The sequence below is a fragment of the Scyliorhinus torazame genome, chromosome 2, assembly GCF_047496885.1.
Source record: "Scyliorhinus torazame isolate Kashiwa2021f chromosome 2, sScyTor2.1, whole genome shotgun sequence".
NCBI classification, from domain to species: Eukaryota; Metazoa; Chordata; class Chondrichthyes; order Carcharhiniformes; family Scyliorhinidae; genus Scyliorhinus; species Scyliorhinus torazame.
Window position 1 is genome coordinate 187,870,859 of NC_092708.1, and position 27,993 is coordinate 187,898,851.

Here is a 27,993-nt window from a genome sequence, read left to right on the forward strand (position 1 = left end):
TAAGGTGTAGTTATAGTTTTTGAAGTGGTGAATGGACAGAAAATAAATATTCTCAGGTTGGTAGGCAGTGACTGGAGGGATCAGTGCCTGGATCCCAGCTATTCACAATCTGTGTCAATGATTTGGATGTGGGGACCAAATGTAATATTTCCAAGTTTGCGGATGACACAAAGCTAGGTGAGAATGTGAGTTGTGAAGAGGATGCAGAAAAGGCTTCAACGGGATTTAGACAGAATAAGTGGGATTGGGGGAAGTGTATTGAGGTGGATAGAAAACTGGTTGGCAGAGAGGAAACAAAGAGTCGGAATTAATGAGTCCTTTTCAAATTGTCAGGCAGTAACTATGTGGGGTGCCACAAGGATCGGTGCTGGGACCCCAGCTAGTCACAATATATATGAATGATTTGGATGAGGGAACAAAATGTAACACCTCAAAGTTTCCAGATGATACCAAGTTGGGTGGGAGGGTGAACTGTGACAAGGATGCAGCGATCCTACAGCATGATCTGGAGTGGGCAAATCAATGGCAGATGCAGTATAATTTGGATAAGTGTGAGGTTATTTATTTTGGAAGCAAAAACAGGAAGGCAGATTACTACCTGAACGGTTGTAAATTGGGAGAGGGGAGTGTGCAGCGGGACCTGGGTGTCCTCGTACACCAGTCGCTGAAGGTAAGCATGCAGGTGCAGCAGGCAGTAAAGACGGCTATAATGGTATGTTGGCCTTCATTGCGAGAGGTTTTGAGAACAGAAGCAGGGATTTGTTGCTGCAATTAAACAGGGCCTTGATGAGGCCACACCTAGAATATAGTGTGCGGTTTTGGTCTCCTTTTCTGAGGACGGATGTTCTTGCTCTCGAGGGAGTGCAGTGAAGGTTTACCAGACTGATTCCAGGGATGGCGGGACTGTCATATGAGGAGAGATTGACTAGGTTAGGATTGTTCTCGCTGGAATTCAGAAAAATGAGGGGGAATCTCATAGAGACGTAGAAAATTCTAAATGGATTAGACAGGGTAGATGCAGGGAAGATGTTCCCAATGATGGATATGTCCAGAACCAGGGGCCACAGTCTGAGGATTCAGAATAAACTATTTCAGACAGAGATGAGGAGACATTTCTTCACCCAAAGAGTGGTGAGCCTGTGGAATTAATTACCACAGGAAGTAGTTGATGCTAAAACATTGAATATATTCAAGAGGCGGCTAGTTATAGCACTTGGGGTGAATGGGATCAAAGGCTATGGGGAGAAAACAGGATTAGGCAATTCAGTTGGATGATTAGCCATGATCGTGATAAATGGCGGAGCAGGCTCGAAGGGCCAAAAGGCCTCCTCCTGCTCCTATCTTCTATAGGCAGCACGGTAGCATTGTGGATAGCACAATTGCTTCACAGCTCCAGGGTCCCAGGTTCGATTCCGGCTTGGGTCACTGTCTGTGCGGAGTCTGCACATCCTCCCCGTGTGTGCGTGGGTTTCCACCGGGTGCTCCGGTTTCCTCCCACAGCCCAAGGATGTGCAGGCTAGGTGGATTGGCCATGATAAATTGCCCTTAGTGTTCAAAATTGCCCTCAGTGTTGGGTGGGGTTACTGGGTTATGGGGGTAGGGTGGAGGTGTTGACCTTGGGTAGGGTGCTCTTTCCAAGAGCCGGTGCAGACTCGACGGGCCGGATGGCCTCCTTCTGCACTGTAAATTCTATGATAATGTATCTATATATGTAGCAGGCAAATGGAATATAATGTGGAAAAACAAATGCAGTGTTTCTTAAATGGGGAGAGATTGGGAAGTGTAGACGTCCAAAGGGATTTGGTGCCCTTGTTCATAAGTCACTGAAAGTTAACATGCAGACGCAGCAAGCAATTAGGAAGGCAAATAGTATTGTGGCCTTTATTTGCAAGAGGATTGGAATACAGCAATAAAGAAGTCTTTCTGCTATTGTATAGCGCCTTGGCGAGACCGCACCTGGAGTATTCTGTACAGCTTTGATCTCCTTATCTAAGGAAGGAAAAAACTTGTCATAGGGAGAATGAAATGAAGGTTCACCAGACTGATTCCTGCGATGGCAGGATTGTCATGAGGAGAGATTGAGGAGACTGGGCCTGTATTCTCTAAGGTATAAAAGAATGAGAGGTGACCTTATTAAAATGTACAAAATTCTTACAGGGATCAACAGGGTAGATGCAGGAAGGATGTTTCCTGTTACTACGTGGGTCTAGAACTAGGGACTCAGTTTCAGATTTATAAGTATGCCATTTAAGATTGAGATGAAGGGAAATTTATTCACCCAGACGTTGATGAATCTTTGGAATTCTCTATCCCAGAGGCTGTGGAGGCTTAGTTGTTGAATATATTCAAGATGGAGATTTAAAAATTCCCAGATATTAAAGATATTGAGATCTATAGGGATAATGTGGAAAGATTGCGTTGATGTGGAAGGTCAGCCATGATCTGGTTGATTGGTGGAGCAGGCTGGAGGGGCTGAATGGCCTACTTCTCCTATTTTCTTTGTCCCTATGAGCCAGACATCTTCAGGTGTTCTGTTTTCTCCCATGTGTCACCTGTCACTGCCTTGGTTGAGATTTACCAATGGGGTTTGAACCTGCGATTTTCCTACTCTGGTTTGGTTATATAGTATAGCATTTACCCAGAGTTACTGGGATGCAGAGTGTCCCCTTAAATACGAATTGAATAAGCAGTTTGAAATTGAACCTATTTTGTGATATGTTTTATGAAGCTGCAGATTATGTCTAGTGGTTAAACTGAGCAGTCAGAGCTTCTTAACTTCTGTTTCACTGTAAGGTTTGAATAATCTCGGCAGCACGGTGACACAAGTGGTTAGCACAGTTGCCTCACGGCGCCGAGGTCCCAGGTTCGATCCCGGCTCTGGGTCACTGTCCGTGTGGAGTTTGCACATTCTCCCCGTGTTTGCGTGGGTTTTGCCCCCACAACCCAAAGATGTGCAGGGTAGGTGGATTGGCCACGCTAAATTGCCCCTTAATTGGAAAAGATTAATTGGGTACACTAAATTGTTTTGGAAAAAAAAGGTTTGAATAATCTCACTCATTGACCAACCCGAGTTCGAAGCTGTGCCCTTTACTGATCAATTAGCTGTCTTTCATTCTTTGGATCCCTGCTGCCTGTTCCTACGTGCCACCAGTGTTTTCAGCTTAACAAAAGTAGTCAAAATCAATAGCACTGGAAGGAACTTAACTAGCGTATCTTTCTGATTTCTGCTTTCTCTGCTCTCCTGAAGGTGATGACCCATGTTGGGATATTTTTCAGGAGCCGATGTCCCTGTCCCAACAAGCTATTATAAAATGTTTTTCTGCAGACAGTGTGGGGACAGATCAACTGAGCGTGTGAGGCATAATGATCAAACCTAGCTGGGGTGGGGGAGCAAGTGCTGCAGCAGATCTCCTTCCTTTACCTTGTCCCAACCCAGGAGTTGTTGATCAGTATGGGGCCGAAAATATGAATAAGGACTGTGGAGCCGAGGAACATAGCAACAGGAATAGATTCATCAACCCCAAGAGCCTGTTCTGCCATTCAATTAGATTTTGTTTAATCCTTTTCACAGGATGTGGCCATCATTGGTTAGGCCAGTATTTTTGCTACCCATCCCTATTTGTTCTTGAGAAGGTGGTAGTGATCTGCCTTGAACCATTGCTGTCCAGGTGCTGCAGGAACACCCACAGTGCTGTTAGAGAGGGAGTTCCAAGGATTTTGACCCAGTGACAGAGAAGGAACAGCGATATAATTCCAAGCCAAGATGTCAATTTAGATTAGTCACGTGTACAGAGGTACAGTAAAAGGTACTGTTCTGCGTACAGTCCAGGCAGATCGTTCCATACATGAAAAAATAGGACGTACGATAAATACACGATGCAAGTTACAAATAAGGGTTAGAGATAATGTTAGTGATAGAATTAAAATTTAAAAGGTTAATACGGTTATAAGAGATGTAGGAAGAGGGTCTGGGGGAGAGAGCTCACAGAGTTGCCATGCTCCGGAGCACCAACTTGGATTGGATGTTGAGTGACTTGGAGGGGAAATTGGAATTGGCGATGTTCCCATGCATTGTGGATGATCTATATCTTTTTTAAAAATTTAGAGTACCCAATTCATTTCTTTTTTCCAATTAAGGGGCAATTTAGCGTGGCCAATCCACCTACCCTGCACATCTTTGGGTTGTGGGGCGAAACCCACGCAGACACGAGGAGAATGTGCAAACTCCACACGGACAGTGACCCAGGGCTGGGATCGAAACCCAGGTCCTCGGCACTGTGAGACAGAAGTGCTAACCACTGTGCTGTTGTGCTGCCTTTCCAATTAACAATTCATGATGCCTCTTTAATTATCTTTTCTTTTTACCTACTTAAGTAAAGTACTAGCTTCCACAATTTATGCAGTGCCACACTCCCCTTGCATTTCGTATCCGAGCTCTATTTTGTTTTTATGTTACTTCGCTTGTCTTTGGAGTATTGCGTGCAGTTCTGGTCGCTGCATTATAGGAAGGCTGTGGAAGCATTGGAAAGGGTGCAGAGGAGATTTACCACGATGTTGCCTGGTATGTAATGTTCTATTGTCGATTGCCTTATGCCGGTTCTCAGCAATACCAGCACTCCAAAGGGTGAGAGAGAAAATCAGAGCAGACACCCCAAAGGCTGCTATTTGACTTGACCAGATCGTGTGGTGCTGGCAGAGACATTTGCCATCTCATACCTGGGAATCAGTGTTTAGTAATGGAGATGGAAAAGTAAGGGTAAAAATCTTTGCTTATTTAACTTATTTTAAAAGGCACCACAGTTGGCCTTCTGGGCTAGGGATAGGGAAAACAAGCCAGGTTTCCAGTTCCTAACTGTGCTCCAATGAGTCGGGTCAACAATGAGTTGCACATTTGAACTGTTTACCAAAAAGAGTCAGTCACTTCCTTCAGAAAAAATATTGTCTAATGCCAATGTTAAAGTAGTTCTATCAGCCTGCATTATGCCCCTCATTGAAATATTGTGAAGCCAAAATGTTGTGGGTTCAAGCCCCATTTGTCGAGGTTTTACATTTTAACAAATGATGCAACAAAACCACAGGAATGGTCCAGTCCTACCAGAAAAAGTAACGGCTGAATATACATGACTACAGAGAGGGGAGCTGGAGAACAGCAGTACAACTGGCTCAATACAATCATTAGACATAATTTGATACCTAATTTGAGGGGGCTGTTTAGCACAGGGCTAAATCGCTGGCTTTGAAAGCAGACCAAGGCAGGCCAGCAGCACGGTTCGATTCCCGTAACAGCCTCCCCGAACAGCCGCCGGAATGTGGCGACTAGGGGCTTTTCACAGTAACTTCATTTGAAGCCTACTTGTGACAATAAGCGATTTTCATTTCATACCTCTAAACACCCCACCAGAGAAAAAGGGAGAAACCAGATAAAACCATAAAGTCATGGTACAATTGTACACACCTTCCCACATAGCACTTGCTTGTAATTACCACCAGAGTTCAGGATAAATATTTAGTGTCATGTTCGGGGTGTGCACCAATATACAACCCTCGACTCCAGCACCAATGACACACCGCCACCTCCTACCCCCAGATACTATACCCTGTCTGTACCCCCGCAGGATCCAATCATGGATTCATTATCCCCACCAATAAAAACACAAAGAAAATTTGCAACAACCCTAGTTGAGTTACATACGAGGAGTTACATTAATATCAGAAAATGCAACACTACCCCACACTCAGATCCAGTACAAAACCAACATCATTCCATGCATTCCTACAGCGAGGACCAGCAGCTATTCTGGTTATGATCAGTGCTGTCATCGCCTCCCAGCAAAAGAGATAGAGAACTACTGGGAGTGGAAACAAAGGATCAGGACCCAATTGTGGCTCCACATTCCCTTGTTCATGAAAAAAAAAGGGGGAAAACTCCTCCAATAAATAAGAAGCATACCGACCACAAGGGTGGGCACCAGGATATCGACTAAATTGCAGGACTCAGCCCAAGGCCCTGTGCTCAGAAGAGTCCTCTGAGGCTGCCCCTAATAATTGCCTTTGAGAAGGGACATCCCAAGTTCCAGGAGGACAACAGAATACTAACCATAGCACTGGACATGTCCAAGCCTGGCGCCCTCTGACGCGCACACATCAGCTCCCCCAGGACCTCCAGCACACCCCAACTGGTCCTGCACCTTTTCAACCACATCTTCCCACTGAGTAGCACACTGCTCACCCGGGTGAAAAGAAGAAGAAAAAGCCCTGAAGGAAAAAAGTCCCAAGTTGGCCGAGGAACAATCACCAATTCAATCAAAGATTAACTGAACCCACCTCGGCGTGCGCCACTACTAATTTTCAAAGAACACCGACCTCAAAGAAAAGTCAGAAGGAACCTAATTTTCACAGGATACATAATCTGCCCGGGTCATCGATGGAGATGGGCATGGATTCCTAAAATAACCAAAAACTCAATACGATTAGCTCTAACTGGTGGATCTTCAGTCTCAGTGAGGGCTTAACAAACCCTACTCCCCAACTCCCTACCAACCATCCACCCATCACCCTGCCACGGCTTCACACATCCTCACTATTGTTGCTAATTTTTGGTTGGTTCAATTGGCTCTGTTTTATAACCTTTGCTCTCGAGTCGCCAGGTATCTTTATGATACCGCCACGAGGTTCAAGTCCAAGTAATGACCAATATCTCAACACACCAGTTAGTAAGATTCAAATCAAAGCATATTTATTATACACAGTAAATCACTACTCATGCATAAATTCTACTTCTAAGCTACTTCTACAGCTAACAGGCCTATACTTAGCTTCGGACTGGCCCACCAGGTCAGGGGAACAAATGGCCTTTTGTTCGGATTCTGAAACTGCGGGATTCAAAGCCAGTACGGATTAGTAGCTAGGAGCGCCTATCTCGCAGCGAGCGTCGACTTGAGACTTACTTCAGTAATGCGGCAGCTTGGACAGTTCACTCTCAAGGGTTGGTTCGCGTTGCTGAGTGACCCTGTCAAGAAGAACGATTTGAACTTGGGGGCTTAACTTTATAGTCCCCAGGGGCTTCCCACCTTTCGGGGCGGACCCTGTACCTGGTTCTAGGTGATTGGACTTCATTCCAATTGCTTGGTTCGATTTCTCCAATACTGGAGCGGTTACCTGATCGATGGGCGGTCTTGAGGTGTTCGTTAACCTCTTTTGTGTTGGCTCCTGCTGGCGCCGGGGAGTCTGGCTTAGCTTTGTTGTCCCAAATGTTGCGATTGTTCCCGGGGATCGCTCATCAGCATGTAGATGGCTGCTACATTATTATGCAGATGGCTGCTTGTATCAATGCTGTCTGGGCTTTTGCAGAGTTTAATACACAGTAACTTGCACTTGCTGGTTCCTGCCTGTGTTGGCTGAATTTCCCTTCAGCCTTTGCTGTTCTCCATTTTAAATCAGGACTTGGCCAACTCAGGTGGCTACACTATCAACAAGATAAGGACAGTCCAAAATACACTCCCCCTCCCCTCATAACCGCAAGTGACCAGTAGAGTGGACAAGGGTGAACCAGTGGATATTGTGTGTCTGGACTTTCAACAGGCTTGTGCCAAATTCCCACACAAGTGATCAGCGAGCAAAATAAAAGCTCATGGTATTGGGGGTAATGTAATGACGTGGATAAACTGGTTGGCAGTCAGGAATCGTAGAATGTACAATGCAGAAGGAGGCCATTCGGCCCATCGAGTCTGCAACGGCCCCCGGAAAGAGCACCCTACTTAGCCCCACGCCTCCACCCTATCCTCTTTATCCCAGTAACCCCACCTAACCTTTTTGGACACTAAGGGCAATTTACAATGGACAATCCACCTAACCTGCACATCTCTGGACTGTGGGAGGAAACCGGTGCACCCAGAGGAAACCCATGCAGACACGGGGAGAACGTGCAGACTTCGCACAGACAGTGACCCAAGCCGGGTATCGAACCTGGGACCCTGGAGCTGTGAAGCAACTGTGCTAACCACTGTGCTACCGGACAAGCAGAGAGTGGGAATAAACGGTCCTTTTCAGAGTGGCAGGCAGTGACTAGTAGGGTACCGCATGGTTCAGTGCTAGGACCCCAGCTGTTCACAATATACAGTAATAATTTGGACCAAGGAATTGCATGCAATATCTCCAAATTTGCAGACGACACTAAGCTGGGAGGCAGTGCGTGCTGTGAGGAGGATGCAAAGAGGCTGCAGGGTGACTTGGACAGGCTGGCTGAGTGGGCAAATAATTGGGGACTCTCAATTTATAAAACAAAAAAAAAGTGTATTCCTATTTGGCACGAGAGTAGAATGGGAACAGTGGCCAAACCATGGTTCACAAGGGAAATTAGAGCTAGTATTAGATTCAAAGAAGAGGCATCCAAATTAGCAACAAAAAACAATACACCTGAGGATTGGGCAAATTCAGCAAAGGCAGACCAAGGGATTGATTAAGAAGGGGGAAATACAATTTGAAAGTAAACTAGCAGGGATCATAAAAACTGACTAACGGTTTCTAAAGGTATGTAAAGAGAAAAAGATCGATAAAAACTAATATAGGCCCCTTAAAGTCAGAAACAGGGGAATTCATAACAGGGAACAAAGAAATGGCTGAGGAACTAAATTTGTACTGTGCTTCTGTCTTCACAAAGGAAGGCATGAATAATGTATCGGAAGTTCTCAGAAACACAAGTTTTAGTGAGGATCTGAAGGAAATTAGTATTAGTAAAGAAATGGTTTTGGGGAAATTAATTTGATTGAAGGCCGACAAATCTCCAAGGCCTGATGATCTTCATCTCAGAGTACATCAGGAAATGGCCCGAAAAATAGTGGATTTATTGGTGGTCATTTTTCAAAATTCTTTCGACTCTAGAATGGTTCCTACAGTTGGAGGGTCACAAATGTAACCCCACTATTCAAAAAGGGAGGTAGAGAGATAACAGGGAACTATAGACCAACTGGGAATGAGCCTAATGTCCGTAGTAGGGAAGTTGCTGGAGTCCATTATCAAGGATTTCGTAGCACAGCATTGGGAAAGCGGTGGTGTAATCAGACAAAGTCAGCATGGATTTACGAAAGGAAAATCATGCTTTGACTAATCTACTAGCATTAGGATGTAACTGGTAGCGTTGACCAGGGGGAACTGGTGGATGTGGTTTATTTAGACTTTCAGAAGGCTTTCGACAAGGTCTCACATAGCAGGTTAATATGTAAAGTTAAAGCGCATGGGGTTATTGTCTTGAGATGGATAGAAAACTGGTTAGCAGACAGGAAGCAAAAATTTTGAATAAATAGTTATTTTTCTGATTGACAGGCAGTGACTAGTGGGATCCCGCAGGGATTTGTGCTAGGACCCCAACTGTTTGGAATATATATTAATGATTTGGACAAGGGAACTAAATCTCCAAATTTGCAGATGAAACAAATTTGGGTGGGAGGGTGAGCTCTGAGGAGGATGCAGAGATGCTTCAGCAGGTTTTGGATAGGTTGAGTGAGTGGGCATATACGTGGCAGATGCAGTGTAATGTGGATAAATGTGAGGTTATCCCCTTCGGTGGCAAAAATAGGAAGGTAGATTATTATTTGAATGAGTAAATTGAGAGAGGTGGATACTCAGCGAGACCTTGGTATCCTCATGCATCAGTCGCTGAAAGTAAGCATGCAGGTACAGCAGGCAGTAAAGACGGCACATGGTATGTTGGCCTTCATAGCGAGAGGATTTGAGTAACCTCCAGGGTATGGATCAAGAGCTTGAAGATGGAATTGAACTGGATTGTTCTTTTTTCAGCCAGCACATAGGGCTGAATGCCATCCTTTGGTGCTGTAAATCTTGGTTTCCAGATTAACTGATCACTTGTTTGTTTGAGGGAGGATCTGCTGCTCTATTTGCCCACAAAACAACAAAGACTGCACTTCAAGGTAATTACCTGTAAGTGAGAAGTGCTCATTTTAAACATTTATTCTTATTAGAAACTTTATTTTTCTCCTTCATGCCGAAGCAATAAAAGCTCTTGGGGATTCTCAACATAATGTTGACCCATGAAACTTGGAGCTAGAGTTACCTCTGCAGTGAGATGGGCTGTCTGATTACATTCATAGCCCTGGTGGCCTCAGATTGATAAAGCTGAGTGCAGGCAGCCAAATACAAGTCAATAATCGGAAACTAAAGTCTGAGCTGACCGTCAAAAGTCCTTCCCTAGCTTTTCCTGCTTTAGCCCCATTATAAGAGCTCAAGATGCTGATGCCCAAGAAGAACCGTATTGCTATCTATGAGCTCCTCTTCAAGGAGGGGGTAATGGTGGCCAAGAAGGATGTGCATATGCCAAAACATCCAGAGAAGGCAGACAATGTCCCTAACCTGCACGTAATGAAGGCCATGCAGTCTTTGAAATCCCGTGGTTACGTAAAGGAACAGTTTGCTTGGCGACACTTCTACTGGTACTTGACCAATGAGGGCATCCAGTACCTACGTGACTACCTTCACCTTCCTCCAGAAATTGTTCCTGCTACCCTACGTCGCCAGACCCGTCCTGAGACAGCCAGGCCAAGACCTAAAGGTCTTGGTGAGGACCGTCCAGCTCGTCTTCGAGGTGAAGCTGACAAGGACACTTACAGGCGGACTGCTCCCCTTGGGTCAGCCAAGAAGGCTGAAGCTGGTGCTGGTGCAGCGACAAAATTCCAGTTTAGAGGCGGATTTGGCCGTGGTCGTGGGCAACCTCAATAATGTGTACAAATTGTTGTGTAAAATAAAGCCAATTGAAAAACATTTATAAAAAAAAAAGTCCTTCCCTATCTGTTTTCAGACCTGGTGATGCATTTCTTCACCTCACAAGGCTGTCAGTCAAAAGTAACCACCTGAGCACCAATCACATGGGATTTTGAATTGAAAGGCTTGATCTGTGAGAGTTCCATTGACCTATTCCAATGATTTTGGTCAACCAGTGATTATGGGAAAAGAAACCTCCTCCGGAGAGCTATTAAGAATGTTTCTGGTTAAGGTGACACTAATAGCCTTGCTCTCAACAGAAATTAGCGTATTTAATTGTCCTTGCTATCACTGATGCATGCTGCTGGTGCTTCAGACTATAATCTATATTCTCTCAAACATGCAGAAAATATGAGCAGTGAGTTAGCAGTTTTGATAGTGTGCATGGCCAGGAATGAATTTAATATTAATACAGCATAGACAAAATGCTTGACCTTTGTTCCCTTTTAATCTGATTGTTGTATTGTTTCGATCACTGAAACTGCTGTCTCCTCCTCCTCCTTTCTGGGCCCCACAGATGTTAGAGAATCTTTTTAAGAGAGAGAAATTTGTCCGCAGGATATTTGAACAATTATGTTTTTGTTACCAAGTATTAGGTGGGAGGAGAGAGTGTGAAAAGGAAAACTGTGACAATCATTCATAAACTACCACATTCTTGCAACATATTACTTACATTTCACAGTGTTCCTGTTTGAAATGAATGATTTTGCTAGCTGTAACTTTGTCCAAAAGTGAATGATGACGCAGTTTGTGCTCCAGAGCTGAATGTGGCTCCTTGTCATCTGGAAGCAGCAAGAATGAAATGCCTGATTTGGATTTGGATTAGTTTATTGTCACGTGTACCGAAGTACAGTGAAAAGTACTGTTCTGCGTACAGCTCAGACAGATCATTCCGTACATGAAAAGAAAATACAGAGGGCAAACATAAAATACACAATGTAAATACATAGACACACGCATCCGGTGAAGCATACAGGAATGTAGTACTACTTTGTAGAGAAGATGTGTGAAGAGATCAGGGGCGAGATTCTCCGACCCCCGCTGAGTCGGAGAATCGCCGGGGGCTGGCGTGAATCCCGCCCTCGCCAGTTGCCGAATTCTCCGGCACCGGAGATTCGGCGGGTGCGGGAATCGCGTCGGTTGCCCCCCCCCCCCCCCCCGGCGATTCTCCGGCCCGGATGGGCCGAAGTCCCGCTGCTAGAATGCCTGTCCTGCCGGCGTGGATTAAACCACCTCTCTTACTGGCGGGACAAGGTGGGCGCCGGGGTCCTGGGGGGGGCGTGGGGCGATCTGGCCCCGGGGGGTGCCCCCACGGTGGCCTGGCCCGCGATCGGGGCCCCACGATCCGCAGGCGGGCCTGTGCCGTGGGGGCACTCTTTTCCTTTCACCTTCGCCACGGTCTCCACCATGGCGGAGGCGGAAGAGACTCCCTCCACTGCGCATGCGCGGGGATGCCGTGAGCGGCCGCTGACGCTCCCGCGCATGCGCCGCCCGGCAATGTCATTTCCGCGCCAGCTGGCGGGGCACCAAAGGCCTTTCCCGCCAGCTGGCGGGGCGGAAATCAGTCCGCCTCGGGCCTAGCCCCTCAAGGTTTGGGCTCGGCCGGTCAAGATGCGGAGGATTCCGCACCTTTGGGGTGGCGCGATGCCGGACTGATTTGTGCCGTTTTTGGCTCCGGTCGGCGGACATGGTGCCGATTACGGAAAATTTCTCCCCAGATCAGTTCATAAGAGGGTCGTTTCGGAGTCTGGGATCAGCGGGGAAGAAGTTGTTTTTGAATCTATTTGTGCGTGTTCTCAGACTTTTGTATCTCGTGCCCGATGGGAGAAGTTGGAAGAGTGAATAAGGAGGGGTCTTTGGAGGACCTTTAACGAGGCAAAGGAAAGGGGACAACTGCCCCCGACTATGTCTGAAGCAACGATATCGCTTCTCTTAAAGAAGGAAAAGGACCCGCTACAATGCGGGTCCTAAAGACCTATTTCCCTCCTAAATGTAGATGCCAAGATCTTGGCCAAGGTAATGGCAATGAGAATAGAGGAATGTGTCCCGGGGGTGGTCCACGAGGACCAAACTGGGTTTGTGAAGGGGAGACAGCTGAACACGAATATACGGAGGCTGTTAGGGGTAATGATGATGGCCCCACCAGAGGGGGAAACGGAGATAGTAGTGGCGATGGATGCCGAGAAAGCATTTGATAGAGTGGAGTGGGATTATTTGTGGGAGGTGTTGAGGAGATTTGGTTTTGGAGAAGGGTATGTTAGATGGGTGCAGCTGTTGTATAGAGCCCCGATGGCGAGCGTGGTCACGAATGGACGGGGATATGCATATTTTCGGCTCCATAGAGGGACAAGGCAGGGATGCCCTCTGTCCCCATTATTGTTTGCACTGGCGATTGAGCCCCAGGCGATAGCGTTGAGGGGTTCCAAGAAGTGGAGGGGAGTACTTAGAGGAGGAGAAGAGCACCGGGTATCTTTGTATGCGGACGATTTGCTACTATACGTGGCAGACCCGGCGGAGGGGATGCCAGAAATAATGCGGATACTTGGGGAGTTTGGGGATTTTTCAGGGTATAAATTGAACATGGGGAAAAGTGAGTTGTTTGTGGTGCATCCAGGGGAGCAGAGTAGAGAAATAGAGGACCTACCGTTGAGGAAGGTAACAAGGGACTTTTGTTACCTGGGGATCCAGATAGCTAAGAATTGGGGCACATTGCATAGGTTAAATTTAACGCGGTTGGTGGAACAAATGGAGGAGGATTTCAAGAGATGGGATATGGTATCCCTGTCACTGGCAGGGAGGGTGCAGGCGGTTAAGATGGTGGTCCTCCCGAGATTCCTCTTTGTGTTTCAGTGCCTCCCGGTGGTGATCACGAAGGCTTTTTTTAAAAGGATTGAAAAGAGCATCATGGGTTTTGTGTGGGCCGGGAAGACCCCGAGAGTGAGGAAGGGATTCTTACAGCGTAGCAGGGATAGGGGGGGGGCTGGCACTACCGAGCCTAAGTGAGTATTATTGGGCCGCTAATATTTCAATGGTGAGTAAGTGGATGGGAGAGGAGGAGGGAGCGGCGTGGAAGAGATTAGAGAGGGCGTCCTGTAGGGGGACTAGCCTACAGGCTATGGTGACAGCCCCATTGCCGTTCTCACCGAGGAACTACACCACAAGCCCGGTGGTGGTGGCTACACTGAAGATTTGGGGACAGTGGAGACGGCATAGGGGAAAGACTGGAGCCTTGGGGGGGTCCCCGATAAGAAACAACCATAGGTTTGCCCCGGGGGGAATGGATGGGGGATTTGGAATGTGGCAAAGAGCAGGAATAACGCAACTGAAAGATCTGTTTGTGGATGGGAAGTTTGCGAGTCTGGGAGCGCTGACCGAGAAATATGGGTTGCCCCAAGGGAATGCATTCAGGTATATGCAACTGAGGGCTTTTGCAAGGCAACAGGTGAGGGAATTCCCGCAGCTCCCGACACAAGAGGTGCAGGACAGAGTGATCTCAAAGACATGGGTGGGGGATGGTAAGGTGTCAGATATATATAGGGAAATGAGGGACGAAGGGGAGACTATGGTAGATGAACTAAAAGGGAAATGGGAAGAAGAGCTGGGGGAGGAGATCGAGGAGGGGCTGTGGGCAGATGCCCTAAGCAGGGTAAACTCGTCGTCCTCTTGTGCCAGGCTAAGCTTGATTCAGTTTAAGGTATTACACAGGGCGCATATGACTGGAGCACGGCTCAGTAAATTTTTTGGGGTGGAGGATAGGTGTGCGAGGTGCTCGAGAAGCCCAGCGAATCATACCCATATGTTTTGGTCATGCCCGGCACTACAGGGGTTTTGGATGGGGGTGACAAAGGTGCTTTCAAAAGTAGTGGGGGTCCGGGTCGAACCAAGCTGGGGGTTGGCTATATTTGGGGTTGCACAAGAGCCGGGAGTGCAGGAGGCGAGAGAGGCCGATGTTTTGGCCTTTGCGTCCCTAGTAGCCCGGCGCAGGATATTGTTAATGTGGAAAGAAGCCAAGCCCCCGGGGGTGGAGACCTGGATAAATGACATGGCAGGGTTTATAAAGCTAGAGCGGATTACGTTCGTTCTAAGGGGGTCGGCTCAAGGGTTCACCAGGCGGTGGCAACCGTTCGTCGAATACCTTGCAGAAAGATAGATGGAATGGAAAAAAGAAGGCAGCAGCAGCAGCCCAGGATCGGGGGGGGGGGGGGGGGTGGGAGGAGGAACCAGAAGGACTCTCAGGGTTGTTAATATATACTGTATAATGTGTATAGGTCGTTGCGACAGATAATTATATATTGGACTGTTAAATTATATTTTTGGAGAGTGTTACTTGTGATAAGGCAGTTGCCAATTAGGGTTAGTTTTCATTTTTGTTATTTATTATTTATTCATTTTTTGTTTATAAAATAGGTCATTGTTATTTGTGTTGTTATAATATTGTGTAAAGGTGCACAATGTACTGTGTTGGTTGACCAAAAATTTTCAATAAAATATTTATAAAAAAAGGAGGGGTCTTTGATTATGCTGCCTGCTTTCCCAAGGCAGCGGGAGGTGTAGACAGAGTCAATGGATGGGAAGTGGGTTTGTGTGATGGACTGGGCGGTGTTCACGATTCTCTGTAGTTTCTTACGGTTTTTGGGTCGAGCAGTTGCCATACCAGGCTGTGATGCAGCCAGATAGAATCATAGAGCATGGAAACAGGCCCTTCGGCCCAACCAGTCCATGCCGCCCAGTTTTTACCATTAAGCTAGTCCTAGTTGCCCGCACTTGGCCCATAACCCTCTATACCCATCTTACCCATGTAACTATCTAAATGCTTTTTAATAGAATAGGATGCTTTTTTTGGTGCATCTGCAAAAGTTGGTAAGAGTCAATGTGGACATGCCGAATTTCCTTCGTTCCTGAGAAAGTATAGGCGCTGTTGTGCCTTTTGGCCATTGTGTCGACATGGGAGACCAGGACATATTGTTGATGATGTGCACACTTAGGAATTTGAAGCTGTCAACCACCTCCACGTCGGCCCCGTTGATGCTGACACGGTGGTGTGCAATATTTTGCCTCCTGAAGTCACTGACCAACTCATTAGTTTTGCTGACATTGAGGGAGAGATTGTTGTTGTCGTTACACCACCCCACTAGGTTCTCTATCTCCCTCCTGTATTCTGACTCATCGTTATTCGAGATCCAGCCCACTACGGTCTGTCGTCCGCAAACCTGTAGATGGAGTTGGAGTCAAATTTTGCAACACAGTCATGTGTGTATGAGGAATATAGTAGGGGGCTAAGTATCGAGGATCCAGTTGCAGAGTGGGGAGCCAAGTCCTAGGTTTTGGAGCTTTGATACGAGCTTGGCTGGGATTATGGTGTTGAAGGCGGAGCTCTGAACAATAAATAGGAGTTTGATGTCGGAGCCCTTGTTGTCGAGATGCTCCAGGGATGGGTGTAGGGCCAGGGAGATGGTGTCTGCTGTGGACCGGTTGCGGCGGTATGCGAGTTGCAGTGGATCTAGGCATTCTGGGAGTATGGAGTTGATGTGCCCCCTGACCAACCTCTCGAATCACTTCATTATGATCGATGTCAAGGCACCAGACGACAGTTGTTGAGACACATTGTCTGGTTCTTCTTTGGCACCGGTATAATGGTGGTCTTCTTGAAGCAGGTGGGGACCTCAGAACGGAGCAGGGAGAGATTGAAGATGTCGGTGAACACGTCTAACAACTGGTCCGCACATTGATCTGAGTGCATGACCAGGGACCCTGTCTGGACCCGTCGCCTTCCGAGGGTTCACTTTCAAGAAGACTGATCTGACTTTGGAGGCTGTGACGGTGGGTATGGGTGTGTCCGGGGTTGCTGGGGCAATTGACAGCAGTTTGATGGTTTCCTGCTCGAACCGAGCATAGAATGCATTGAGTTAATCGAGGAGAGGTGTGCTGCTGCACACGAGTGTCTGTGACGCTAGTCTGTGACTCTTAACTTGGTCTGATATTCTCTCTTGGCACCTCTGATGACTTTGATGTGAAGAAAGGGATTCATATACGTGATGGATCCAGGAATTTCAGATATATTGTGATGCATTTGGTGCAGTAAGGATTAAAAGCCTGGGTCAGTATGTGAATGACTGCTGCAATAGTGTTTTTTTTTAAATCCTGGTTTGCAAGACCCACATTGTGGGTGTACCTACACCCTATGGACTGCAGCGGTTCAAACAGGCAGCTCACCATCACCATCTCAAGGGCATTTAGGGATGGGCTGGTCTAGCCAGCTGAATGCACATCCCATGAACTAATTAAAAAAACTTTGGAACGATGGGTGGCATGGTGGCACAGTGGTTAGCACTTGCCTCACCACACCAGGGGCACGGGTTCCAATCCTGCCTTGGGTGACTGTGGAATTTGCACGTTCTTCCCTGTCTGCGTGGGTTTCTTCCAGGTGCCGGATTCTTCCAATCCACCTAACCTGCACATCTTTGGTCTGCAGGAGGAAACTGGAGGACCCGGAAGATACGCAAGACACCAGAAGAATGTGCAGTTACCTGAGGTTGGAATTGAACCCGGGTCTCTGGTGTGTGAGGCAGCAGTGCTAACCACCGTGTCGCCCAAGTGTGAGATAGACAGGGGAGAAACTCCTCAAGGCCAGAGAAAAAGGACCAAGTGCGGGTGAATATCGATCTGGTTCTCACCAAAAATCCGCCGGTAAACTCCCCGCCAAACTCGCCTAAACTGACACTTTGAAATTTTTTGGTTGAATCGTGCCCGAACTCTAATCCCAGAACAGCCACGATTACAGTTGTGTTTCGGAGTTCTTGCCTTGGCTAATACTCCACGCTCAGGCTATATTCCCCAAAATGAATATAGTGGGAACTGTTCTCTGTTACTGTTCTCTGTAATGTATGGATGTATCGGCAAACAGGAAATGTGGTCTACAATGCACAGAATTTAATTCTCCCAAGTGGTGCAAATGATTATTTTGAGCTCCACATCAATTTCTCAGATCCTTCTCCAATTTGCACAGGTTTATAATCATCTCTTGCCTTCATTGTTTCAGTATCTCTAATGATCGTGCTTTTGAGTCAAGTGGCTATAAGTTGTATATGGCTTGAGTCCATTATCCAAACTGACATTCCAGTGCACTACTGAGGGAGTGATGTTGAATGCCCTTCCAAGGAGAGATTTAAAAATGACCCACCCCTAGTCCCTCATTTGTCCAGTTTAGGTAGGCACTAATGATCTCATGTCGCAGCAGCACGGTGGCACAATGGTTAGCACTGCTGCATCACAATAGTGGAGGAGGAGGTGGATCAGGACTCTTTGGTGGCGATATTTGCGGTTTCAGAGAAGCCAGAGCTCATGGACAGGAGGACGGCCGATGTCGTGGCCTTCACCTCTCTGATTGTACGGTGGTGAATTTTGCTGGAGTGGAGGTCAGCATCGCCACGGGGGTAGCGGTTTGGTTGGGTGACCTGTATGACTTCCTGCGGTTAGGGAAGATAAAGTATGAGTTAAGGGGCCCTTCAGGGGGGTTTGAGGAAATCCAAAGCTGTTTGTGATTGTGTTTGAGGGGCTGTCGTCGCAGGGAGGGGGGAAAAAGGAGAAAAATCTGTACAGACTGCATAGCTAATTGCTGGGAAGTATGTTTCCCGGGAAGTTTATTCGCTGTGACCTGTTTTGATACATGTTTGTAATAAATACATTTTTAAAAAGCACTGCTGCCTCACGGCGCCAAGGTCCCAGATTCGATTCTGGCTCTGGGTCACTGTCCGTGTGGAGTTTGTGCATTCTGCCCATGTTGCGTGGGTTTCACCCCCACAACCCAAAGATGTGCAGATTAGGTGGATTGACCACGATAAATTGCCCCTTAATTGGAAAAAATTAATTGGGTACTCTAAATTTATTTTTAAAAAGAGGACTTCGCCAAGCCCCCGGAGGTGGATGGTGGCCATGGGTCACTTTGACAGCGACCCAGAGCCGAGTGATGATTGTGAAGTTCCAAAAATACCAAGGGAAAGAACAGATCCTGAGATGGGCGAAAAGTGCGAGAGGGTGCAACTCGGACGGTCATCCCATCTGCGTGTACCAGGACATTGGGGCGGACCTGGCCAAGCGCTAAACTGAATTTAACAGTGTGCCATGTGAGTGTACCTTTAAGAAAAGTGTGTTTATCAAATAGCTGCAGTGATGTCATTGTGTGGGTGGAGCTGGGTTTTGTTTCTGGCTTTTACTTTCGTTTTGAACTGGAAGCTGTTTTGTGGCTTGGTGTTTTAGTTTCATTTTCAGTTGGGAGCTGCATTCAAACAAAGCAGATGTATTTGATCTCTGCATGCTAAAGAATGTCTCCTGATCACTTGATAATTTAAAAGTTATAACTGTTCTCTGTAGAGAATTCAAAGATTGTCTTTGTTAAGAAGGGTCTTTGGCTTATGGATGTTAAGGGTTACCTATAGAGTATTGTATCTTTGGAGAGTATCTGTGTTGGTAGTTGATAAACTGTTTCCTGTGTGTTTATAAAATGTTAACTGAATTCATAGAGTAAACATTGTTTTGTTTAAAAATACTTAAGGTCTCTATTGCATAACACCTGGAAAGTGGGCCTTGTGCTCCTTATAACCAAAATCTATTAAACGTTGTGGGTCAGGTGAACTCCATGATATACTTTGGTGTTCTCTAAACCTTGACCTATAACGAGCCAAATCCGCCCTTTGCAAGAACGAGGTGCAGTTTGGCATGCTATACCCTTCCAGGTTATGGGTCGCATAGCAGGCAAAGGAGTAATACTTCAACACCCCTGAGAAGGCCAACAAAGTCCAGGCATCAACTTAGGCAGCCCCCACCATCTGTATAGTTACATGGACCGCGAGAGGCCTCAACAGGCCGATGAAGAGATCCAGAGTCCTCGCCCATCTTAAGAGTCTGAAGGTGACTTCCGGGTGCGGCGATGACCAGCTAAGTCGCACGTTTCGGCAGCTCCCGGTGGAACGGACTTTTGGGCTCTTAATAGGAGCCCCAACGGCAATTTTAACGGCTAAAAACACTGTGCGGTAAACCAGAAGGGAATTTCCCCTGGACACAGATGGAAAAAGGAGAGGAAAGTGGCCGGATTGCGGAGGATCCTCTAGAGCAGCGGCAAGGAAAGCAAGATGGCGTCGGAAGGTGGCCGTCTAGTATGGGACCCTGACCAACAAGAGTTCCTGCGGCGCTGTGTGGAAGAACTTAAAAAGGAGATGAAGAAGGAGCTGCTGGCCCCAATATTACAGCCGATTGAAGGGCTAAAGGAGGAACAAAAGACCCAGGAGCAGGAGCTTCAGGTCATGAAGGCAAAGGCCGCTGAAAATGAAGACGAAATACAGGGCCTGGTGGTGAAGACAGAGATGCACGAGGCACAACACAAAAGGTGTGTGGAAAGGCTGGAGGTGTTGGAGAATAATGCGAGAAGGAAGAATTTAAGGATTCTTGGTCTTCCCGAAGGTGCGGAGGGGGCGGACGTCGGGGCATATGTGAGCACGATGCTTCACTCGTTAATGGGATCGGAGGCCCCGACGGGCCCGTTGGAGATGGAGGGAGCTTATCGGGTTATGACGCGAAGACCGAGGGCTGGAGAAATACCTCGAGCCATAGTGGTGAGATTTCTCCGATATAATGACCGAGAGATGGGCGAAGAAAACTCGGAACAGTAGGTGGGAGAACGCGGTGATCCACGTATATCAAGATTGGAGTGCGGAGGTGGCGAGAAGTTGGGCGAGTTTTAATCGGGCCAAGGCGGTGCTTCACAAAAGGAAGGTCAAATTTGGAATGTTGCAACCGGCAAGACTGTGGGTCACACACCAAGGGAAGCACCACTACTTTGAGACGGCAGAAGAGGCGTGGACATTTATTGTGGAGGAGCAGCTGGAATAGGCGGGCCAGAAAAAGAACGTTTGGGACAAAGTGGTGGGGTGATTACATGGGGTGAAGGGGGGGAAAAATGGGGAAGGGATGATCTCTCAAGTTGTTAATGTTGCGACCCTGTAACTTTTCTCTCTTCCCCATGTCGTGGGGGGGGGGGGGGGAGGAATTGTGGGCGCCGGCCATTAGGGGTGGGGCCAAGTGGGAAACGCGGGCTTTGTTCCCGCGCTATGGTAATCATGGCGGGAACAGGGAAGCAGGAAGGAGGGGGCCTCGCACAGTGGGGGCCGAGGTCAGCCACAGTTTGCTGACTTCTGGGAGCAACATGGGGGGTGCAATTACGCTAGAAAAGGATCTAGCGGGGGGGGGGGGGTTAACTGGGTTGCTGCTGCTGGGGAGAAGGGGGAGCTGGTACGGGGTGGGGTGGTCGAGGCGGGAGGGCGCCGTCGGGAGGGAGATACGGCTACGTGGGAACCGGGTGAGGAGCTGGATTAAAAAAGGGGATGGCTAGTCGACAAGGGGGGGGGGGGTAAAGAGCCCCCCAACCCGGCTGATCACTTGGAACGTGAGGGCTGAACGGGCCGATTAAAAGGGCACGGGTACTCGCACACCTAAAGAAATTAAAGGCAGATGTGGTTATGTTGCAGGAGACGCATTTGAAACTGATAGACCAGGTCAGACTACGCAAAGGATGGGTGGGGCGGGTGTTTCATTCGGGGTTAGACGCAAAGAACAGGGGGGTGGCTATATTAGTGGGGAAATGGGTACTGTTTGAGGCAAAGACCATAGTGGCGGATAGTGGGGGTAGATATGTGATGGTGAGTGGCAGATTGCAAGGGGAGGCCGTGGTTCTAGTGAACGTATATGCCCCGAACTGGGATGATGCCAATTTTATGAGGCGTATGTTGGGATGTATCCCGGACCTAGAGGCGGGAAAGTTGGTAATGGGGGGAGACTTCAATACGGTGCTGGACCCAGGGCTGGACAGATCGAAGTCCAGGACCGGGAGGAGGCCGGCTGCAGCTAGGGTGCTCAAGGACTTTATGGAGCAGATGGGAGGAGTAGACCCCTGGAGATTTAGCAGGCCTAGGAGTAAGGAGTTCTCGTTTTTCTCCTATCTCCATAAAGTATATTCACGGATAGACTTTTTTGTTTTGGGAAGGGCGCTGATCCCGAAGGTGACAGGGACGGAGTACACGGCTATAGCTGTCTCGGACCACGCTCCACATTGGGTGAACCTGGAGATGGGGGATGAAAAAGAACAGCACCCGCCCTGGAGAATGGACATGGGACTATTGGCAGATGAGGGGGTATGTTTAAGGGTGAGGGGGTGTATTGAAAGGTACTTGGAGCTTAATGACAATGGGGAGGTTCAGGTGGGAGTGGTCTGGGAGGCGTTGAAGGCAGTGGTTAGAGGGGAGCTGATATCTATTAGGGCACATCAAGGAAAGCAGGGGGGTAGGAAAAGGGAGCGGTTGCTGAAAGAACTTTTGAGGGTGGACAGACAATATGCGGAGGCACCGGAGGAGGGACTGTACAGGGAAAGGCAAAGGCTACATGTAGAATTTGACTTGTTGACTACGGGTAATGCAGAGGCACAATGGAGGAAGGCACAAGGTGTACAGTATGAATATGGGGAGAAGGCGAGCCGGTTGCTGGCCCACCAACTGAGGAAGAGGGGAGCAGCGAGGGAGATAGGGGGGGGTGAGAGACGAGGAGGGAGAGATGGAGCGGGGAGCGGAGAGAGTGAATGGGGTGTTCAAGGTATTCTATGAAAGATTATATAAAGCTCAGCCCCCAGAAGGGAAGGAGAGAATGATGTGCTTTCTGGATCAGTTGGAATTCCCTAAGGTGGAGGAGCAGGAGAGGGTGGGACTGGGAGCACAGATTGAGATGGAGGAGGTAGTGAAAGGGATTGGGAGCATGCAGGCGGGGAAGGCCCCGGGACCAGACAGATTCCCGGTGGAATTTTATAGGAAGTATATGGACTTGCTGGCCCCGCTTCTGACGAGAACCTTTAATGAGGCTAGGGAAAGGGGGCAGTTGCCCCCGACTATGTCAGAGGCAAAGATATCGCTCCTCCTAAAGAAGGAAAAAGACCCGCTGCAATGCGGGTCCTATAGGCCCATTTCTCTCTTAAATGTGGATGCTAAGATTCTGGCCAAGGTAATGGCGACGAGGATAGAGGACTGTGTCCCGGGGGTGGTTCATGAGGACCAAACTGGGTTTGTGAAGGGGAGACAGCTGAACACGAACATACGGAGGTTGCTAGGGGTAATGATGATGCACCCGCCAGAGGGGGAAGCGGAGATAGTGGTGGCGATGGATGCCGAGAAAGCATTTGATAGAGTGGAGTGGGATTATCTGTGGGAGGTGCTGAGGAGATTTGGCTTTGGAGATGGGTATATCGGATGGGTACAGTTGCTGTATAGGGCACCGATGGCAAGTGTGGTTACGAATGGACGGGGGTCTGATTATTTCCGGCTTTACAGAGGGACGAGGCAGGGGTGTCCCCTGTCTCCGTTATTGTTTGCACTGGCGATTGAGCCCCTGGCCATGGCACTGAGGGGTTCCAGGAAGTGGACGGGAGTGTTTAGGGGAGGAGAAGAACACCGGGTATCTTTGTATGCGGATGATTTGTTGTATGTGGCGGACCCGGTGGAGGGGATGCCAGAGATAATGCGGATACTTGGAGTGTGGGGATTTTTCAGGGTATAAATTGAACATGGGGAAAAGTGAGTTGTTTGTGGTGCATCCAGGGGAGCAGAGCAGGGAAGTAGAGGATTTACCGCTGAGGAAGGTAACAAGAGACTTCCGATACTTGGGGATTCAGATAGCCAAGAATTGGGGAACCTTGCACCGGCTTAATTTAACACGATTGGTGGAACAGATGGAGGAGGACTTCAAGAGATGGGACATGGTGTCCCTGTCACTGGCGGGTAGGGTGTAGGCGGTTAAAATGGTGGTTCTCCCGAGATTCCTCTTTGTGTTTCAGTGCCTCCCGGTGATCGTCACGAAGGCTTTTTTTAAGAGAATCGAGAAAAGCATTATGAGTTTTGTGTGGGCCGGGAAGACCCCGAGAGTGAGGAGGGGGTTCTTGCAGCGTAGTAGGGATAGGGGGGGGTTGGCACTACCGAGCCTAAATGATTATTACTGGGCCGCCAATATTTCAATGGTGTGTAAGTGGATGGGAGAAGGGGAGGGAGCGGCGTGGAAGAGATTGGAGAGGGCGTCCTGCAAGGGGACCAGCTTACAAGCAATGGTGACGGCACCGTTGCCGTTCTCCCCGAAGAAATATACTACAAGCCTGGTGGTGGTGGCAACATTAAAAATTTGGGGGCAGTGGAGACGGCATGGGGGAAGGACGGGAACCTCGGTGCGGTCCCCGATAAGAAATAACCATAGGTTTGTTCCGGGGAGAATGGATGTGGGATTTGGAGCATGGCAAAGAGCTGGGGTAGTACAATTGAGAGATCTGTTCGTAGATGGGACGTTTGCGAGTCTGGGAACGCTGACGGAAAAATATGGGTTGCCCCAAGGAAATGCATTTCGGTATATGCAACTGAGGGCTTTTGCGAGGCAACAGGTGAGGGAATTCCCGCAGCTCCCGACGCAGGAGGTGCAAGATAGAGTGATCTCAGAGACATGGGTGAGGGATGGCAGGGTGTCGGACATATACAGGGAAATGAGGGACGAGGGGGGGATCATGGTAGATGAGCTGAAAGGGAAATGGGAAGAAGAGCTGGGGGAGGAGATTGAGGAGGGGCTGTGGGCTGATGCCCTACGTAGGGTAAACTTGTCGTCCTCGTGTGCCAGGCTAAGCCTGATACAATTCAAGGTTCTACACAGGGCGCATATGACTGGAGCACGGCTCAGTAAATTTTTCGGGGTAGAGGATAGGTGTGGGAGATGCTCGAGAAGCCCAGCGAATCACACCCACATGTTCTGGTCATGTCCGGCATTACAGGGGTTCTGGGTGGGGGTGGCGAGGGTGCTTTCGAAGGTGGTGGGGGTCCGGGTCGAGCCAGGCTGGGGGTTGGCTATATTCGGGGTTGCAGAAGAGCCGGGAGTGCAGGAGGCGAGAGAGGCTGATGTTTTGGCCTTTGCGTCCCTAGTAGCCCGGCGCAGGATATTGCTTATGTGGAAGGAAGCCAAACCCCCGGGCGTGGAGACCTGGATAAACGACATGGCAGGGTTTATAAAGTTAGAACGGATCAAGTTCGTATTAAGGGGTTCGGCTCAAGGGTTCACCAGGCGGTGGCAACCGTTCGTCAACTACCTCACAGAAAGATAGAGGGAATGGAAAAGAAGGAAGACAACAGCAGCAACCCAGGGGGGAGCGGTGGGGGGGGGGGGAGGATCCGGGCGGGCTCTTAGGGATGTCATTGTATATGTATAGACATTTGCTATAGATAATGTATATTGGACTGTTGGATTGTATCTTTGGAGAGTAACTATTTTTGACAAGGCAGTTGCCATTTAGTTCTGTTTTTGTTTTTGTTTATATATTATTTATTTACTTGTTTAAAACTGGTCACTGTTATTTATATTGCTTTATTGTTGTTTAAAAGAAAAACTATGTACTGTTATGTTTGGCCAAATAATCTTGAATAAAATATTTTTTAAATAAAAGAGTCTGAAGGTGGATCTAGCCTTCCTATAGGAAACACACCTGAGGGAGAGAGACCGCTAGTGGGAAAGGAAGGGCTGGGTGAGACAAACTTTTCACTCGCGTTTTGATACCAGGACGAGAGAGAGGGGGGGGGGGGGGGTTATATTAGTTAGCAGGACAGTCTCATTTATGATGACAGGCATAGTAATGGACCGGGGGGGGGGAAGAGAGATACGTAATGGTTAGCGGGACCCTGGAAGGGGTTCCAGTAATTTTGATAAATATATATGCCCCGAACATGGACGACGCAAGAGCTTATCAGGAAAACGACGGTTAGAATCACGGATAGACTTTTTTGTGGCAGGGAAGAAAGTGCTTCCAGGGGGAACGAAGGCAGAATACTCTGCCATTGTAATCTCCAACCGTGTGCCGCATTACATCGGCGTGTGGTTGGAGAAGGGACCTGGATGCAGCTCTCCTCACTGATAAGGAATTTAACACTAAAATATCCCAAGCCATCAACGGTTATGTATCCTGCAAACAGAATGTGGAGGTCTCACCCTCCACGTTCTGGGAGGCACTGAAGGCGGTGATCGGGGGGATATCATCAATTATAGGGCCCTGAGGGTCAGGAAGGAAAGGGAAACCAAGCATATTGGAGGTGGATCGGTAATACTCCACGGCCCCAACCATGGAACTGCTGGTGGAAAGGAAAAGCGGCAGATGGAATTTGACCTGCTCTCCACACGGAAGGCAGACTGCCAGCTCCGCCAGGCACGGGAGGGCTTCATGGAGGTGCGTGACGAGTTTATGTTCGGAGAGGGATTCACCACATGGGTGAAGCTCCTGGACAGCGCTCCTATGGAGCATACGGACAAACACCACTTTTTGCAAACATGGAAACAAAGCCAACCACATGCTGACACAGCAGCTAAGAAAACAGGCTGCTGCAAAAGTGATAGCTCAGATCAGGGACATTGACAGCAAGATGGTAGTGGATCCTAACAAAGTTAATAAGGCCTTTACAAGTTTTTAACGAAGGGTTATACAGGGATGGAACAGTTCCTTCTGGCTGGACATACCGGCAGTGGGGAAGGACAAAAAAACGGGCGGATAGGCTGGACATACCGGCAGTGGGGAAGGACAAAAAGACAGGCGCTGGATGCGCCCCTAGGGCTGGGTGAAATTGTGGAGTCCATCAACTCCATGCAGTCAGGAAAGCGCCGGGACTGAATGGGTTCCCGGCAGACCTTGATAAAACATTTTCAGCAGCGCTGACCCGCACTTGCAGGAGATGTTCAATTACTCACTGTCGAAGGGGGCCCTGCCACCCACGCTGGCACAGGCCTCCACTTCATTGGTCCCCAAAAACAACAAAGACCCGACAGAGTGTGGGTCATACAGACCCATCTCCCGGCATGCGCATACACACTGACGTACTCCAGGATCCCGCTGGTAGTGGCCACCCTTAGGACGTGGAACCAGTTTAGACGTTATTTTGAAATGAGAAGGGTGTCCATCGGGGCTCCCACCTGCAATAAGTTTGCACCGGCAGGGCAGGATGCTATCTTTGGGGAGGGTACTGAGGAATGCTGACAGTCTAGGGCATGTACATGGACGACAGACTGGTGACCCTGGGGGAAACTCACTGAGAAGCTCCAACTCCTGAAAGGGAACATGCTTGGATATCTGCAGCTACCTAACTTTCTCTGCACACGCATACACCCTTGGACACGTTGGTGGGGCTGGACTGGTTAGGGGCTGACAAGTGCGGTGACATATACAGGAGACTTATGGAAAAGGTTAGGACTCCACTGGATGAGACCAGACTAAAGTGGGGACAGGAATTGGGCTTGGCGATAGAGGGGGGACTCTGGATCGAGGCACTGCACAGAGTCAACTCCACCTCCTCCTGCACCGGGCTAAGCTTGATGCAGCTCAAGGTAGGTTAGCGTGGCGCCAGGCCAGTGGGTGGTGATATTTGGGGCATCAGATGAGCCGGGAGTGCCGGAGAGGAGAAAGACTGATGTGTTTGCCTTTGCCTTCTTGATAGCCTGGAGGAGGATTTTGCTAGGGTGGCGGGCTCTGGACCTGCCGATGGTGGGTGCAGGATATCTTCGCAGTTTCTGCATCTGGAGAAAAAGAAGTACGCCATTCGGGTGTCGGAGGGGGATTCTGTTCGAGGTGGAGGCTGTTTATCTCATTAGTTCAGTAGGCTGGACAGCTGGTTTGTGATGCAGAGCAAGGCCAATAGCGAGATTCAATTCCCACACCGGCTGAGGTTATTCATGAAGGAATAGCCTTCTCAACCTTGCTCCTCACCTGAGGTGTGGTGACCCTCAGGTTAAATCACCACCAGTCAGCTCTCCCACTCAAAGGTAGCCTATGGTTATCTGGGACTATGGCGACTTTACTTACTTTACCTCTTGTACACCAAGTGGAGAGATAGCTCCTCTGTTCCTTAACTATATCTAAATGATTTTGTCTTTAGGGCGGCACAGTTGTGCAGTGGTTAGCACTGCTGCCTCACAGCACTGAAGACCCGGGTTCGATCTCGGCCCTGGGTCACTGTCCTTGTGGAGTTTGCACATTCTCCCTGTGTCTGCGTGGGTCTCACCCTCATAATCCAAAGATGTGGAGGGAAGGTGGATTGGCCATGCTAAATTGCCCCTTAAATAGAAATAAAATGAATTGGGTACCATAAACTTATTAAAGTAAGAATTGGAAGTCATCAG

The 27,993-nt window shown here is 48.5% G+C and overlaps 2 protein-coding genes across 9 annotated transcripts in view; both read left to right on the forward strand.

Moving 5' to 3' along the window:
• The window catches only part of abi2b (abl-interactor 2b), a 249,954-nt gene that overhangs the window by 69,681 nt on the left and 152,280 nt on the right, over positions 1 to 27,993 (forward strand). The gene's annotated exons all lie outside the window — the stretch shown is intronic.
• On the forward strand, positions 10,213 to 10,788 carry LOC140407831 (small ribosomal subunit protein eS10-like). The gene has a single exon (XM_072495073.1). The coding sequence runs from the start codon at positions 10,243 to 10,245 to the stop codon at positions 10,729 to 10,731; it is 489 nt and encodes a 162-aa protein (XP_072351174.1). The 5' UTR covers positions 10,213 to 10,242; the 3' UTR covers positions 10,732 to 10,788.